The 16,524-nt window shown below is 34.7% G+C and overlaps 3 protein-coding genes across 9 annotated transcripts in view; 2 read left to right on the top strand and 1 right to left on the bottom strand.

Annotated features, from left to right (window-relative positions):
- LOC129573965 (acireductone dioxygenase) overlaps positions 1-706 on the bottom strand; it is a 3,645-nt gene extending 2,939 nt beyond the window's left edge. Inside the window, exons 1-2 of one of the 3 annotated variants that reach the window (XM_055455189.1) lie at positions 610-706; positions 298-427 (exon numbers count right to left, since the gene is read on the bottom strand). The gene's annotated coding sequence lies outside the window, so the exon portion shown is untranslated. Of the gene's footprint in view, positions 1-297; positions 495-585 lie in introns of those variants that run through there. The other 2 variants (XM_055455190.1, XM_055455191.1) reach the window with 2 other exon arrangements.
- A 1,491-nt stretch (positions 707-2,197) lies between these two features.
- Positions 2,198-12,067, top strand: LOC129573957 (uncharacterized). 5 transcript variants are annotated; one of them, XM_055455170.1, is made up of 2 exons: positions 2,198-3,065; positions 10,093-12,067. In XM_055455170.1, exon 2 carries the CDS (start codon positions 10,380-10,382, stop codon positions 10,935-10,937), a length of 558 nt encoding a protein of 185 aa, XP_055311145.1. In that variant the 5' UTR covers positions 2,198-3,065; positions 10,093-10,379; the 3' UTR covers positions 10,938-12,067. The 5 variants fall into 5 exon arrangements, with proteins under 5 accessions (XP_055311145.1, XP_055311147.1, XP_055311144.1 ...); XM_055455172.1 differs by lacking the exon at positions 2,198-3,065 and adding an exon at positions 7,936-8,270; XM_055455169.1 differs by lacking the exon at positions 2,198-3,065 and adding an exon at positions 7,936-8,864.
- A 1,366-nt stretch (positions 12,068-13,433) lies between these two features.
- LOC129573956 (probable E3 ubiquitin-protein ligase MGRN1) overlaps positions 13,434-16,524 on the top strand; it is a 14,776-nt gene continuing 11,685 nt past the window's right edge. Inside the window, exons 1-6 of the mRNA XM_055455168.1 lie at positions 13,434-13,751; positions 13,959-14,077; positions 14,153-14,391; positions 14,467-14,803; positions 15,022-15,510; positions 15,637-16,035. Coding sequence (XP_055311143.1) covers positions 13,664-13,751; positions 13,959-14,077; positions 14,153-14,391; positions 14,467-14,803; positions 15,022-15,510; positions 15,637-16,035 — 1,671 coding nt within the window. The 5' untranslated portion in view covers positions 13,434-13,663. The remainder of the gene's footprint in view (positions 13,752-13,958; positions 14,078-14,152; positions 14,392-14,466; positions 14,804-15,021; positions 15,511-15,636; positions 16,036-16,524) is intronic.

The following is a 16,524-nucleotide window of genomic DNA, read 5'->3' as shown; positions in this document are numbered from 1 at the left end:
CGACTCGAAATTTGGTTACAATGAAATCAATCCACTTTTCTTTTTTTTAGCGAATCAAACGGTAATCTTATTAATACCGCACACATTAAAGGCCCAGCAAATGCACCGAAATTCTTTTCGGTTATTTTGGCTAATCGCTCGATTCTAATTAGATTGAGTACTCCACTAAATTGACCATCTGCTGCGTTTTTTGTGTAGCCTTCAATGTGGGTTCTATCGGCGGTTCTAGGATTTGATTAATTAATTTCGTGCTATTTGATGGATTCGGGGAAGAAATGTACAACAAAATGCGCTTACCTCGATGAATAACATTGTTTGGTTAGTCTGGGAAATTGTAGCGTCTGTCGATAGATAAGTATCCGACGAATGGTCATAAATGTTGTGTGTGACTTGCGATCAGGAAATCGAAGCAAACCAGGTGAATTTGCTGTGGAGAGAAAGAAAAAAGAAAAAATATAAAAAAGATTCCGAAAGTGTCGACCAAATAAACAAATGGACACAAGTAGTCTGTCTGACATCGATGACTATTTTTTGTGTAGAATGTATTAGAATATTTGTTTGAAAATAGAGCAAAAAATACACTACTTAAGACCGTCTAACTGAACGCACAATCAATTTGAACTGTTGCGAGTGTGGTTTTTGCCCAAAACTATAACCAAAACAAAAAAAAGTATACGAAACTTCAAACTTGAACTGAGACCCACCGAGGTAAAGGTGTATTCACATGACAGCAGTAGTGTCAACTGTCACAATGCAATGGTAAATATTATCGGTATGATATTTCAGGTTACTTAAGCATTTCGAACCAATAAACGCTGTGATTTGGCATAAATTGATCTAATTCCAATTAATTTATTTGTTATTCATTTTAAATCCATCTCTGTGATGAAAGAACAATATTTTTTCAATTTCAATATTTCGAAAGAACAAACACAGCGAAGCCTCATCACACATTTTTTCAATGCATCGAATTTATTCGCAATGACAACGCGTTTACACGACAACCAAGTCATTTTACGTTAAGTACCAAATTCATACATTTGAAAATAGTCTCGAACAAAATGATGAAACCGTTAACGACGAGACTGCGGAAAATCAACTACAAGCATATATGTGTATGGATTGAAGGCATGTACCGCAGAAAATAAAAAAAATCGTTTTCTACTCGATGCATGACGCAAACATTTTCCAAAACGGCAGTGACAACAACACGCACATTTAACAACCGAAAATGATCATTTGCCCATACATGAACTTTTTGGTTCTAGAAATGACTTGCATGTTTTTTTTCTCGTGATTTTGGTAACCGTAGCGCCGCATCTGACTCATATCATTTCCGGTGAATTTCATTTTGTGAACCAATGTGTTTAAATGTTTTTTTTCTGTTCGGAATTTCTTCCCACCAAAGAAAAAAATGCTACAATAGTGAAAGTTAATTTTTCATGATGTATTTATTATGTAGGTCTTCGTGTTCACCGATTTTATCTGTTCATATAGTTTTTTTATTGCATAATTTTTTTCCAGCATTATTTCGTTATATTTTGGCGAATAAAATTGCATTTCAAAGTCATAAAAATAAATTGGTTGGAAATATTAATTTCTGTGTGTGTGTGTGTGTATGTGTGATTGTTTGTCGACAAACATTGCTACAAACAAAGTGGAAGTTTGTATGAATAAAAAATTTTTTTGCGCTATCTGTTCGGCCCAATGTAAATGTAATCTGACACATTTAAAAGATAAAATGTGGGACAAATGACTGTATCATGTCCGGTATTGTTCAATGTTCAAATGAGTTAAAATACCGTTACATGATTGGAAAACATAATTTCATTCCCTAGCGAATAGCAAGAAATGTTTTTGTTTCGATTTCAATATCAATTTATTTATTGGATTCCATACATTGACTCATTCAATTCGATTTTCATTCAAATCCATTTCAACTCCAACAACTGAACCACTCGGAAATACAAACGAATTAGAAAATCATCATATTTATTGTGTCCAACTTCCAGTGTTCGTATCAGTGTTCACACAGAAAAGAATCCCCGGAAATTTTAGGTGTTCGCCGTAAAATTTGACATTTATATATAAATTTCTATGTACATTTTACCGGCAACACTTGAATTTTCCGGGCGATGACATAATTTCAAATATTTCAACAGAAATTAGCGCCATCTGTCACTTCAAGCGGTAAAATATATATAGTATTTGATAAAATGTTCGAAAATATGTCATCGCCCGGAAAATTGAAGTGTTGCCGGTAAAATGTATATAGAAATTTATATATAAATGTCAAATTTTACGGCGAACACCCAAAATTTCCGGGGATTCTTTTCTGTGTGTATGCAACTAGAAAATTTGCTACCGAATATCTGCCGATATTGCTGGCGAATGTTTTCAACCAATATGTTCCCTGCACAAATATTTTACGCAGAATATTCCACATGAGGATGAGTTGTTTGTTGAAACTTGTTGTATATTCCATTAGGAATTTTGATTAGGTTTCCTTTTTAACGCAATTCAAGCAACGTCACAGAAGATTTAGTCGGCAACACTTTTTCCATGGATCAGTCGCTGTTCATGTATAGAATGAAGATTGATCGTTTTGAACTAATTTTTTTAAACAATATGATTTGATAAACACATTCGTTCTGGTTTTCATTGTAAATCTGTAGGTGAGTTCAAGGGCAGGTAAAACATTATTTTTCATTCAATTTTGATGCAATTGATTCAATATATTTTGATTAATTATCGACACAAAATTGATTTATTTTCAACATGTATGATGGATTAATGGCGTACTAAAAGCTATTTACGCGACGATTTATCTATACAATCGTTAACAATTATTAGTTATTCATTATTCGTCATTCATATCTTATCAAAAATTGATTTCCTATTTTTTTCCGAAGCGATATCGCATTTGATTTAATCGGTGACACTTTTCTTAGGTAGCTGTCACTTCCTATTTTGATGTATTGAATAAAGATTGCGCATATCGATCCAAAATCATCTGAATAGATGCAGTCATGCATTTTCGATTACAAATTAATGTAAATTTATAGGTGAGTTCAAGGGTAAGTTATTCGTTGTTTTACGTAAAATTTCTGACAGGAGTGTCGCCATACAAACATCTTTGTTTTTCGTAAGTGTTAATATACGTCTTGTCAATGAACTCAAGAGCACAATGAATTCAATTATCAACAGTGTAAATTGTTTTCAATCTTTATTACTTGCTGTCTTGCTTGGCATTCCATGTATTTGTGTCATATTTTTTCTATGAGATATGTAATATAGTTAAACGGAGATGTTGAATATTCTCCGGAATTTACTTCAGCTTTTTAAAATTTCGCAATAAATTCAGAGATTTGTTATGAATTTTTAGGTATGCCGAATTCTGATAGTAAGTGTGTAAAGCGTGTAAATCTTTGTAGTCTTCGACTGCAACAATAAGCTGGAAGTGTCACGATCCGACAGCAAAACCAAAAATACATTGATTCATATGGACACTGAATGTACAGAATGTGACAAGAGCGAAACTAGTGAAAATATTCATGAACTAACATGTAATCACAAAGTTTCCATCTTAATTGCATTGAAAAACACAACAACAACGCCTGAAAGTAGTCAAAATTGCAAGTTTCAATCATTTAAACATGAATAAACATGTAAAGCACGTACACATTTCTGTGACGTAAAAAGTCTCATGCTATCGGATCGTGGGAAGTGTCGAACAAATCACCGTATATTTCCACTGCCTAAAAAACACACACGGAATAACACCAAATTAATCGAGGCACGATCTAATTTGTTTCCTTTTTAAAGCACAAACATTCGCTCTAATTTAAACTGCGGTCAACTGATAGTGCATGATTTATTTTGGCATATTCACACATTAGATATGCATAAAATACCTCCTTTTACATTGTCGGAAGTACGTGATATTCATATCATAGTAAGTTGTTATACATTAAAATCCATATGCAAATAAACATCGATTCAGTTGAATTTCATTTCAATGACATCCGATTTTACAGAATCGTTGTTATAAAGATAAAATTGAACAATTTTACATTGTCGTCCTGAAAATAGTTTCCCAGCGGCTTATAAATTCCATAAAGATTAATTTTTAGAGTGTCTATTGACGAAAATATCATTTTATTAAGAATATTATTCCGATAGTTATTTGCAACATGAATCAATTGATGAACATTTCCAGTTTTGCTTAAATATTTGACTTCACATATTTTTAGATGCGTAAAAGAATGAATTCATAATTAGCATACAGGTGAAAATCAAGTGTGGTGTTGCACATTTTGATGAATTATCAGCTTTTGCTGAAAAAGAATTTATTTGCCGTAGCAATATAAAAATACACATGAACAATGATTTAAACGGGATCATTTTTATAAGAAGAGTAAATGGAACGTGTAGCAAATGTTCGTGCGACGACTTTCTTCAAATATATTTTTGCACGATTTTCAATTGGCGATTCGAATAATTTCGTAAATTTTTTATTCATATTAATTATCATTAATTTGATTGGCTGAAGATTGAAAGATCGTTTGTTTTGATTGCGTGTCTCGTCGAACAATTAACATTCCTTATTTGAAAACAGGATAACTTGCATCAGATCAAGAGTATAACAGTAGGATCTGGATCTTGTACAAAATCATTTATGAAAATAGAAAATAAAATCGAATTGTTCTAAAAAAATTGAGATGAAATATCAATAAATGACATGCAAACAAATGGAATAGGCAGCGCATCATTTATGTAATGAAGAAATGGTTAGCAATTAGCGGGCAAAAATGAGCTGAGCAGAAAAAAATTGAAATTTCAAGTGAATAAATGAAATATTGAGTTGGTTAACCTGAAAACGCAATGAATTTGTGTATTGCGTGGGCTATTTATTCATTTACTAGGCCACTGATAAATATCATGCGTTATGCTTTGCTCTTTTTATTTTCGTCTGTATTTGCGACCAAATGGGCAAAACAAATAGAATAAGTACAATTCAGTTAGAAAACCGGTTAGCGTTAAACCCGAATCCGAATGCGATGTGTTGTGCTTGTGACTTGTCTGTGTGTTGATTCCCCATACTCTTTCGTATCCATTCTTCTTTCTCTTTGATTTTATTTATATATGTTTGCTTTTGCATTTCATCAATTCTCGAAAGCACGGCCAACATTTTTGCTTTTGTCTAGACCAAATGTAAACCGAATCTATTTCTACTGGCTTGTGAGCTCCGAACCAAACAAACTGAGAAACAGTCACACTGGTAAAATTGCGGTCCGCGTTCGTCTCGTTCGTTTTGTTTACGATTTTCATTTATCGGTCGCCGTACTATTTGAACACAAAACAAAAAATACCGAAGCCGTTTTGGATCATAGGATCCCATTGAATGCATTGAAAGATTTGTGTATGTGCCACTATTGCACTGCATTGGTTTAGGTGCACCGTGTATGCATGTCACTCAAGTGCAGGCCCACACCGTGTCGAAGAGTATTCATCGCATTCAAAGATGAAAATTAATTGTCGCGTCTCGTCCAATTTTTGCCAAGCCATTCCATTCCGTCCATCCGTTTGGAGCAGCGGTTAAGTTTGCATTTGTTGCTTTTGCATGACCAATGGAGAAATAAAAAACAACCAAAAAATAGTGAAACGAATCTCTGTGAGTCACAACACCACTATCAAACGTTTCGATTCGTTACATGTTGTTCATTGCTATTATTATTAAGCGGCTCCAAAAAGAACTGAGCAAAAATAGTAGGTTAATACAGGGTGGGATTGCCAACAAAACGTTCATTGATTGAGATAATGGCAAATTTTATGGCAAATTTCATTTAGCGTAATTTGTGATGCTCATTGAGCGGAACAGTGCACATGTTGTTCACCCTGTTTCAGCGGTGGAGGCGGCAGAGGCATCATCTGACCAAAAAGTGAATGAAAACGAGCGAACCGCGTTTCATTAAAAAAAAACACACACACACACATTTTGCACTATAAAGTCGGCTAGAAAGGTAAAACAATGGGCCAAATCCGTGAAAAATAATGAATTTCATCTATACACCATCAGAATGAAAGAAACAAGGAGACAGAGATAGACAGCAAAAAAGGCCCTGAATATGGACAGAGGGAGATAGAGAAGAGAAGAGAAAAGGCATCGAAATGGAAAAAAAATCATTTACATGCAATGCGATTATATTCGATGGTATTATTTGTGTGTGTTTTTTTTTCGGTTGGCTATTATTGTTGTGTATTTTCGCTCATTTTCTTCTCTTATTTTCTCGTTAAATTTACGCGATGGAGCACCAGTCGTTGCCGCCGCCGTGGCCGACGAGACTCACGAAAGGTTACACGATCGGAACAATATTTTCATGATGTAGTCCATATTTGCATCGCAAATGAAACGAGCTCTATGATTAAATGCAGTTTTAATCAAAAACCATCGCTTTTCTGCTATCTACGAATCGCTTTGCTTTTCGTCTAATGATGTTTGTTTATTGTTGTTATGCCTTTGCTCAAATTCGTCTTATCATGCGGGGCAAGTCGATGCTACTGCTTCTACTTTTGTTGATGCTGCAGCTGCTGCAAACTAAATTGAATAATGTAATTAGTAAATGCGGAATGGTAAGTTCTTAACTTATGTAGAAATTCATCGGTATGGACGCGCAAACACATAAAACGAAAACCCATACACACACACACGCGCGTAGAAAAAAATGAAACAATATTCAGCGAAATTGTATGTGTGTGCATGTGCATTGCATGGAATTTTGTGTTCGACATGCAACAATAGCGAGTTAGACTGGAAGACACTTAATTCAAAAGGTGCATTATTCAACCGATGCAAATGTGCACAATGTGCCGCTGCTGTGTATTTGATTATATACCGTTCAACCGAAACGAAGCATCTCAACAAACGAAATAATCGAATCGCTCACCATCTCGCTCTCTATGTCCATCGGTCGATACCTCGCTAAATTTCATTCAAATCAAGGTGTTATTTCGAATGAAATTGAAAATGCTTTAATTCAATTCCGCATTCGTTTGCAACGAAACCATTTTACTATATTCCAAAATTTCCAAGTGAAAGCCATCAGAACGAATGTTAACATTGTTGATTCCAATGTATCGCCTCAATTCGATACAATTTCCAGTGAGATTTTTAATTTTTTTTTGTTAATCTTATTGTTCGCTGTCGCTGACACGAGATGTTGTTTTTCTTTTCTCCTCTGTGCTTTTTTTGTTGCTGCATGGAAATTTAATTACGACAATTCAATATTGGCGAGCGTTTCATTCTATTTGGCTGCTTTCGAAAGAGATGTCTTGTCCCATTCTATCTTTCCCTCTCGGTCAATCGCTCGCTCAATCGCTTACTGCTTCGTGAGCTCTTCTGTCTTTCACCACATTTCCGATGTGGAGTGTATCGTGTGTCGAACACATATTGACCATAGCGGTGCCATTCATAGAATTGCTGAGAAACCACACAATAATATGAAGAAATGCAGCAAACAAAAAAAATAAGGGTCCAGTTAAAGAGCGAGAAAAGGCTGTAATCAAAAACCGAAATCCGTACGCAAACAGAGCGAACGAGCGACCAATGAATGAGCGTCACAGAGTGAGCGAGCGAGCAAATGAATGGAAAATCATCTACATATATCGAAAAGAATGGTAGACAATATTAAAGACCATCATTCAACAACAGCAGCAGCAACAGCAGCAAAAAAAAATAAACACCGAAACATTACGTAAAAAAATGTAAGCTCTTTGACTGCCGCTTGTTCCGTTCACGTTCCAAAAGAAATGTTACGGCTCGAATACATGCATTGGCTTTTGTGCTTCACTTCGTGTGTGTACTTTATTTTTCTGCTTCATTCCTCTACTACTTCTTCTTATTTTTTCTTCTTTTTTTTCTTCTTCATCATCATCATCTTTTGGCTTCTGTGAAAATATTGCCATTAGCCCAAAGGCAAGCATTGTAAAGCGCTGGATTGTGAGTCATTCTGTGCGTTCAACTGTGCCTCAATTTTATGTGGCCCGCGCCGTATCGATGTATTTGTGCGTTAATGTGCCTGTGCATTTGATACGACAGGCGGGTGTGTTATATGTACATTGTACACATTCATATCATACATATGGGTGTGTGTGAGTGAATCTGTGTGAATGTAGGAAACGTAGCGTTATTTTGACGTTTCTGCTTGCAAGAGCTTTATGACTTTTTACACAACACGCAATATCAGCTGGCTGAACACATCGTCATTTTAGTGAGTTTTATTTCTCGTCGTTCAAAATTTATTCTGAACAAACAACAAAAGAGCGAAAACAACAACAACAATAACAAACAAACAAACAAAAATATAATAGATGAAATATAAATTTTTAAATCGAAAAGCAGAAGAAGAACATTTAATTGGGAATTTCCATTTGGTGGTGATTTTGTGTTGGCATTGCTTTCAAACGCAATTTTGAGTTAACTTAAGTTATTGAGTTCGTCAATTCTGTATGTGAACAGCTAATAAACTGTGTGTTGTATTGGAGCTGTAGTGTGTGGTTCGTTTTAATTTTGTTGCTATTCATTTTCGGTGAAAAGAACCAAACCAATTTTCGTGTGATTGCCTTTACACAATTACCCAGAGTGTAGCACACAGCTGTTTTCGTCCACCGTATATTATTGTGACTTTGGATGGTTGTTGTTTTGCTTCCATTCAATCACAATCCATCGATTCACCCAAATTATATATCGAAATCGTTTGCCAAACGATTCAATACACTAAGCCAGCCAGCCAGTAAGCAAGAACGAAACACTCAAATTCCATCGCTATTTTTCTATAGTGTGCAGTATAAGTGTTTAACATCGTGTAAGTCCATTAGTAAACAAACCCAAAGAGGTGCTTTTTTCCCTTCATTTCAGTTCGTTTTTGTGCATATATACCGTGTTCCATTTACCATCGTCATTTAGTAGCAAAAGAAAAAAATAGAAGAAGAAACGATGAAGTTGAAACTGCGAAACTAACTCGCGTTTACCACAAGTTTAGAGTGAGAAGCGAATAGAAAAAAATATTATTAATAATCTGTGTGAAAAGAGAGGAGCGCGCACGAGAGACCAAGAAGAAGATGAAGAGACTAAAAAACAAAACAGAATTATGTGTCTTAAACGTGTGGCTAAAGAAACAAGTTCTATGAAATCAAATTAACATGACATGACATAATCCCAGAAGCAAGAACATTCTTTCTCGGGAAAATAAAGTAGCATTTGGTTTTTGTGTATGTAATTGCTTTCAATGTACTCGGTGTTCTTTTTTTATCTTCGTCTTAAGATTTCGTGTGTGCTTCTACCATTTTTGGATTCATAAAATAGCGCAAAGTCGTCACAATTTTTTATTTTCTTTTTTTTTCTGGATTCAAGTTTTTTTTCTTATGTATTTTCGACTACGCAGAATTGGATTCGGTATAACTTTTTTGTGGCTAGTTTTATTTTTTTTATTTTTGGTTCGCCACATCTCTGCCTCTAGATCTTTGTGAAGTGATTGTCCAGAGGAAAGAAAGTTAGAAATATTGTGCGCGGAGCACATGTGAGTAAAAGAGTTGAAGAGTTGTGTAAATTGAATTTGTTAGAAATGGAGAGACATCGGTGGTGTTCTTGTTTCCAGATTATTGGCTAATTGTCCTGGTCAATGAACGATTAATAGTGAAGGAGAAATAGATACAAACACACACACACAAAAAAGAGAATACGTTCTAAATTAATTCTATTCAATTCTATGTGTAATAAATTTGTTGGTTCTGCGTGTTGAATTGTGTTGTGATCGCGCGCGGGCGTTCATTCTTACCCGCAGATTTTTCGACCGAATATAAATTGAATGAAATAAAATTGAAATGAAATAAAACCGAAACACCGAACCAAACCAAAAAAACCTTCAACACAAAAACATACAAAAAAGTGGTGACTTATTTAATTGCTAACGATCGTCAATGATTTGAAGGAAGAGAAATCACCATAAAACATCACTAACTAATATATACATATGTATGATTGATAATAACATTTTGAGCTAATTGGTTTGTTTTGTTTTGCATTTTTTCCAGAGATATTCCATAAACGTGAGCATTTTAAATAGAGAAACAAAACACAAACCACAAGCAATAAACAACCACATTTCGAGTGTTTCTTTTTTTTAACTCTCTCGATACAAATACCGATGATAAATCTTCGAAAAAGAAAGAGACAAAGATAAAAAGAAACAGAATAAAAACGAAGCAAAGGAAAAGGAGACATTCGGCGACAAAACGCACACATTTGGCTATTTTGCGAATCAGCAAACAGCAACACCAAAACCGTAACCGTAACAATCACAACGCAAATCAAATAAGAAATGGCATCAGAAAGATCAATTCCACACCTACGCGATATATTCGGCATAAAAGGTTATAATTCGCATATGCAAAATGATTGCGGCGGTGTGACTAATGTCGATCCATACAGTAATCCACATATGCCAATGAATGACAGTAAAAAACATTCGCGAAACAATAAAAAGCACGACAACAACCATAGGCCAATGACAAATGGTGATGTGAAAATGTTAGAACGTCATTTAAGTATGAAAAAAACAATACGAAAGAAAATTATGCGCGATTTACAGCAGGCATTTGTCGATGATCCAAATGAATTTCAAGTGGAAAACACAAATGCGGAACACATGAAGGCCGAACTAAAAGCCGAAGCTATACGCTTCGGCGAGAATCCAAGCAAAAAGTCCGACAATTTTTTAGTAATGTTGCGTGGCGGTGATCAACACCAAGGACGATACGATTCATATAATAATGCACAACAAAGAGAATATGACTATGATTCGCCTGCAATATCGGCACGTGATGAAAAGCAAAGCTTCTGGAAACGTTTCACAATGAAAACCAAATCGAAGCGCTGAGTGTGTGTGCGTGCGTGTGACCGCTGACCATGCGACTAAACGAACGATCATTCGACCACCACCGATGCCACCAGCCTCCGTCATCGTTGCCAAACACCGACCTCATCATCACCGATTACAAACGAAACAATTAAAAATTATTTAATAAAAAAAAGAAAAGGAAAAAAAGACGAAATACGCAAAAATTATGCACAAAAAATAGAGAAAGAGAGCGACGAAACGAAAGAGCGAAGAAGAAACAAAATGAAACAAATTAAAAATGAAAATGAATATGAAATTATGATAAACGAATAGAAATGAGATATATGATGCTGCAATCGATCGTGAGCGTGAGAGACATAGACGAATGGTATATACATTGAAAGTCCTTAACTTAATTGAAATTCAACGGAATCCACCGGCCAAAATAGCAACAACAAAACCAACAAACAAACACAGAAAGCACAGAATCAACCCACATTTACAATGAACTTAATGAACTTAATCTGAATACATGCGATAACAAACGAAAACCTATTCATTTTTTCGATGTTGTTGCTGACTGTTTTTTTTTAATAGATTAATTATAAAAATTATGTAAAATGCAACAGTTCAAAGCTAACCAGTTCAAAAAGATATCATAGATTATAAGTCGAATAATAGCAACAGCAACTACAATAAAAATCGATGCAATGTAAATGATCACTTTTGAAAAAATATTTTGTAAGCATATTCGTTTTTTTTTCTATCGCTAATTTGAAAAATAACCAGAAATTTACAACAACAACAACTACAATACTACGGCAGCAACATAAAACTAATGAAACATTACGTTGAAAGAACAAAAACATAGACAACAAGAAAAGAAGACAAAAGAAAAATAAATAATAATAACGAAAAAATATTGTTGCGTGCAATACGATTTTGAGCAAGCGCAAAACCAAAAAAAAAACAATTCCATTGAATGTGAATCGTTTTGAACAGAGAGTGAGTGAGAGAGTAAAGGAAGCTTAGTTATGCTGAAAGTATTAACTACTTCGACTTTTTTTGCAAGTGAAACAAATTTATTATTGCATTGTACTTTACATGTTTTTATATGAATATAATTTGATCTGATGACTTTTTTTTTAGGCGTTCAGACGAAAATGTAAGACTTCTTATGTTTTTAATTGCATTATTATTATATTTTTTGTAAATTTTTTGTTTCTTCGATTTTCCTCATAAAATAATTAGTCACAAAAGAAGAAGCATAGCGAACCATCATCAAACATAACGAAATGATTGTTATTCCTGGCAATGATTTTGTTTGTTTGTTTGATGAGGTCCAATTGTTTCTCAAGGCATTAAAAATGCTAAGAAATTTAATTTGATATTAGGTTACAATTCTGAACGATAACGATCTTTTTCTTTCTTTTTTATTTAAACGAAAATTGTGAAATGCTCTTCCAAAAAAAAAATTAAAACAAATTCAAGGTGAAAAAAACTGCAATACTGCATTTGCAGAAGGAAAATCGACCGAGAAGAGGGACAAAGAGAGTATTAAACGTAATATATATATTATTCCAATCAAAAAACAGAAGAAACAAAACATTCATTTTATTTACACTCTTATTATTTACATTCTTTTTTGACGTTATACTATATTTGTACTGGGTAAGAGACAAAAAAATAAGAGAAAAAACACACACAATATTGTTATATCAATAAATTTATTTATAATAATTATTTAAAAACATAAAAAAAAACAAGAAACAACTGGTTTAGAGAAATAAAAAAAAACTATTATAAACGATGAATTCTAATGCGAATCGATAGTGTGATGAAAAATGTTGTGCGTTTTATTTGATCGATGATGAGATTTGTTCATTCATTTGTTCTTTTTAGACATTTGAAAGGCATTAATTATTTCTTAGAGATGGACAGGTTCGCTAATTTTGAATGGATCATTCATAATGTAAGTATTCTAAGTGAAGTGACGACCCAACAAAGTGCCAACAACGAAAGAGAAGAAAATGAAGAAGATGTAACAGTTTTAAAAAGCATAGGCATGAATGTAAGAATTCGAATCTATTGTGTGCACAAGCACATTCAGCTATTTAATGCTTTTTTATTTACATAGATTGTTCTTTTCTGATGACATCAAACAAAAAGAATACATTCATGTATCGCGCACAACAGTAGGTACGTCACGGTGTGAGTTCTTGCGGATTTTTTGTTTCGCTATGTATTGTTGTTGTTGTTGTGTCTATATTTTCTCTTCTCCAATCAATTCAAAACATCAGCTTCATTTGCACGGTTTAAATGTTTACATTCAAACCATTCGATTATATTGCAGCAAAATACAAATTATTTCTGCTCATTTCACATAAACATTCTAACGTTGGACGAATGGTTTTCCGTTTGAAACAGTTGGTAACAATGTGAAATACCGTTTACATATACTTACACACACATGCCAACGCATGGGCTGGTGTGTCTATCTTTCTCTCTGTGCATGTATGTACGTATGTATGAAATGTCAAATGAAAATTGTATAATTCAGTAAGACATTTCATGTTGCTTTCGACAGAGAGAAAGAAAACAAAGTCAGACTGGGCAAGACAGTAGAAAAAAAAATCTCACTCACATCACTAACAGAAAGGAGAAAAAAAACAGTACATATTCACGTCGATTGATTGCAATCGATTGCGAATTTGTTAATGTGCAATTTGTGTTTTTTGTAAATTTTTCGTTATTTCGTTTGTTAAATGGGTACGTCGTTGAGTCGTCAAAATGCTGCGGTTGAGGAAGCAGATGTGACTTTAAATCATCCGTACAAGTATCCACCAAGAACGGGTAAATATATGTTTCGATATGGGTCTTAATTGGGTTGTGCTCGTTTATTAACTACTTCTACATTGGACAATACTTTGTTTGTTGTTCCATGCACGGACCACATACACACTGACCCAACAAATTAAATCAATCGACACACGATTTATGAACACACATTGATGTGTTTCTCCTCTCTTTTTTTATCATTCATTGATCTGTTTAATTTAGGTACATATTTTGGCACTCATTTCATTATGGGTGGTGAACGGTTTGATACACCACAGCCCGAAGCATATTTATTTGGTGAAAATGGTGATTTGAATTTTTTAGGTAGTCGACCAACTGCGGTAAGTAAATACCAAATATTTATATAAAAAAAACTGCAGTCCTCGATCATCCGATCGATTTGATAATTCTTTCAGTTTCCGTATCCGCCGCCACAAGCTAATGAGCCAACGAAAACACTGAAGAGTTTGATCAATATACGGAAAGAATCGGTACGTTTTGTCAAAGTGGCGGATAATTCGCTGAAGAATAGCAATGAACCAACCAATGACCACAACAATCTAGTTAATATTGAGTTTGTGTTTGATTCGGATGCAAAATGTGCCATTCAAATTTTCTATTTTTGCACTGAAGAGGTCACGGCTACCGGATTGACGTAAGTTTTTTCTCCTGTCTTTCCATTTCATATGGTATTTTGATTTTCGATGTAATAAACTCTATGATTTTGTAGGTATGTGCCACGCGATCCCAAAATGACGTCCGAAGTGTACCATTGCAAGCGTGGTGTGAACCAAACATTTTTACAAACATCGCACGTTTTCAATCCAAGTCTGTATACCAATGATCTATGTTATAGCTCTGATCGTGATATATATCCGGTTGTAATTAATTGTGTGGCCGACGAAGGACCGGAGGACAGTAAACAGTCACACACCACTATCTGTGTAGTTGATCATCACTCGGATGGAACATATGGTTTACGTGCATTGAAACAGAAAATTTTCGTCGACGGACTCTGTTATTTGCTACAGGAAATTTATGGCATCGAAAATAAGTACAACAACAAGGTAGGTATAGGAAGGGGATGTTGCTGTTAGTGGAATTGAGAATAAAGTGGATCAAATTTTGTGCTGTTCAAGTCGTATTTTGGTTGTGGTTTTTTGATGTCATTTTTTTAACACTGACTTCCATATGGAATGGAAAGCAAAAATCCAAATGATGATGATTACTACGACGATTTGGTTAATTCGCAAAGAAAACTAACCGAAATAAAATCCTTTTATAGCAGGTGAATATTGATGATGACAATGAGGATAATTCGGGTGAATGTGTCATTTGTATGAGTGACACACGGGATACGTTAATACTCCCATGTCGACATCTATGTTTGTGCAATTCGTGTGCCGATTCACTGCGCTATCAGGCCAACAATTGTCCAATATGTCGGGCACCCTTCCGTGCACTATTGCAAATTCGTGCCGTTCAGAAGAGTTCGAGTGGTGCGCACACAAATATTACAACGCCACAGCAGCAAGCATTACAAGATACAAATGCCGAAAATGTTCCGCCCGGCTATATAGCCGTTTCACTGATTGAAGCATTGAATGGACCCACCCCAAATTCAACATCAATCAAAAGCCAATTGGATATGGTGGGCACTGATCCGCACAACGAAACGGATTCCATTAAAAGTGCTGCCGAAGCCTTGAATCGATGTGATGACTCAATAAATGACAAAGCACGTGCTGCAAAAGACAAAAACATTACACCCGAAGTAAGGCACCGCCACCGAATAGTTCATTTTTATTTTCTCTTTTTTATGTTGCCAATTGGTTTTTTTATTATTCAATTTAATTTATAATCAAATTGATATATAAAAACGTTTGAACGAATTTCACAGATAAAAATGTCGGTTCTGTTGCCAAAGGAAGACAATAATAATGGAAAAGTGTCAAATAGTCTTCGTGAGAAAGCGCAACGTCAGAAGAGCAGCGGTCAGACGGCAAAGCAACAGAATCGTGATAGCCTGCATTTGGTAAATGAGAAAAATGCAACTAATTTACAGCCAACTGAACAAGATGATGACAGTGAAACGGAAAATTTGTCGCCGCTTCTTTATCACAAGAATAAAAAGTCTCAAATGAAACACGGTAAAAGGACAGTGAACGCATCAACGGCAGCCGCCGTAACAGCCACGACACAATTCCAAACATCACAGCCGCAAACAGCACTGCACATTGACGGGGTGAACGAGTCGATTGACGATACCGACACAGACATAGAGGAACGTGAAATCGAAGTAAGCACTTTTCTTTCCATTTAATTCACGGTTAGATGTAAAATAATAGAAAAATTGTTTTGATCCAACAAATGATATTCTTTATTGAGTTACACTCAGATGTACATTTCGGAAGCAATGCTTCCATCCTCAGTGAGTTTGAAAAATCAACTAGCGTTTACTCAAAAATTCATGTGACATAAAAAGCAATTGATATAAAATTGAAAAGTTATGAATTTGACTATGTTTCCAAAGGTGACTGAAATTATTTCAACTACAAAAAATCTTTAAATATTGGCTCTTTAATCGGCCCATCATCACCATTCAATAAATTGTCTCTATTTTTATGAATTAAAATTGCTTCATTGGCATCTAATTCGCTGCTTTTGTTTACGCTTCTTATTAACTTGAAACTATTTAAACGGATTGTATGGCCAGTTTCTAGTATATGTTGTGCTACGCTTGATTTTAAAGGCTCATTATTTTTTATATGATTACAATGTTCTTTGT

The sequence above is a fragment of the Sitodiplosis mosellana genome, unplaced genomic scaffold (assembly GCF_009176505.1).
Source record: "Sitodiplosis mosellana isolate CC-2019 unplaced genomic scaffold, AAFC_SMos_1.0 Smas_scaffold_6150, whole genome shotgun sequence".
Lineage (NCBI taxonomy): Eukaryota > Metazoa > Arthropoda > Insecta > Diptera > Cecidomyiidae > Sitodiplosis > Sitodiplosis mosellana.
Note: the sequence above shows the minus strand (reverse complement) of the source record. Positions and strands in the feature narration are given on the sequence as shown.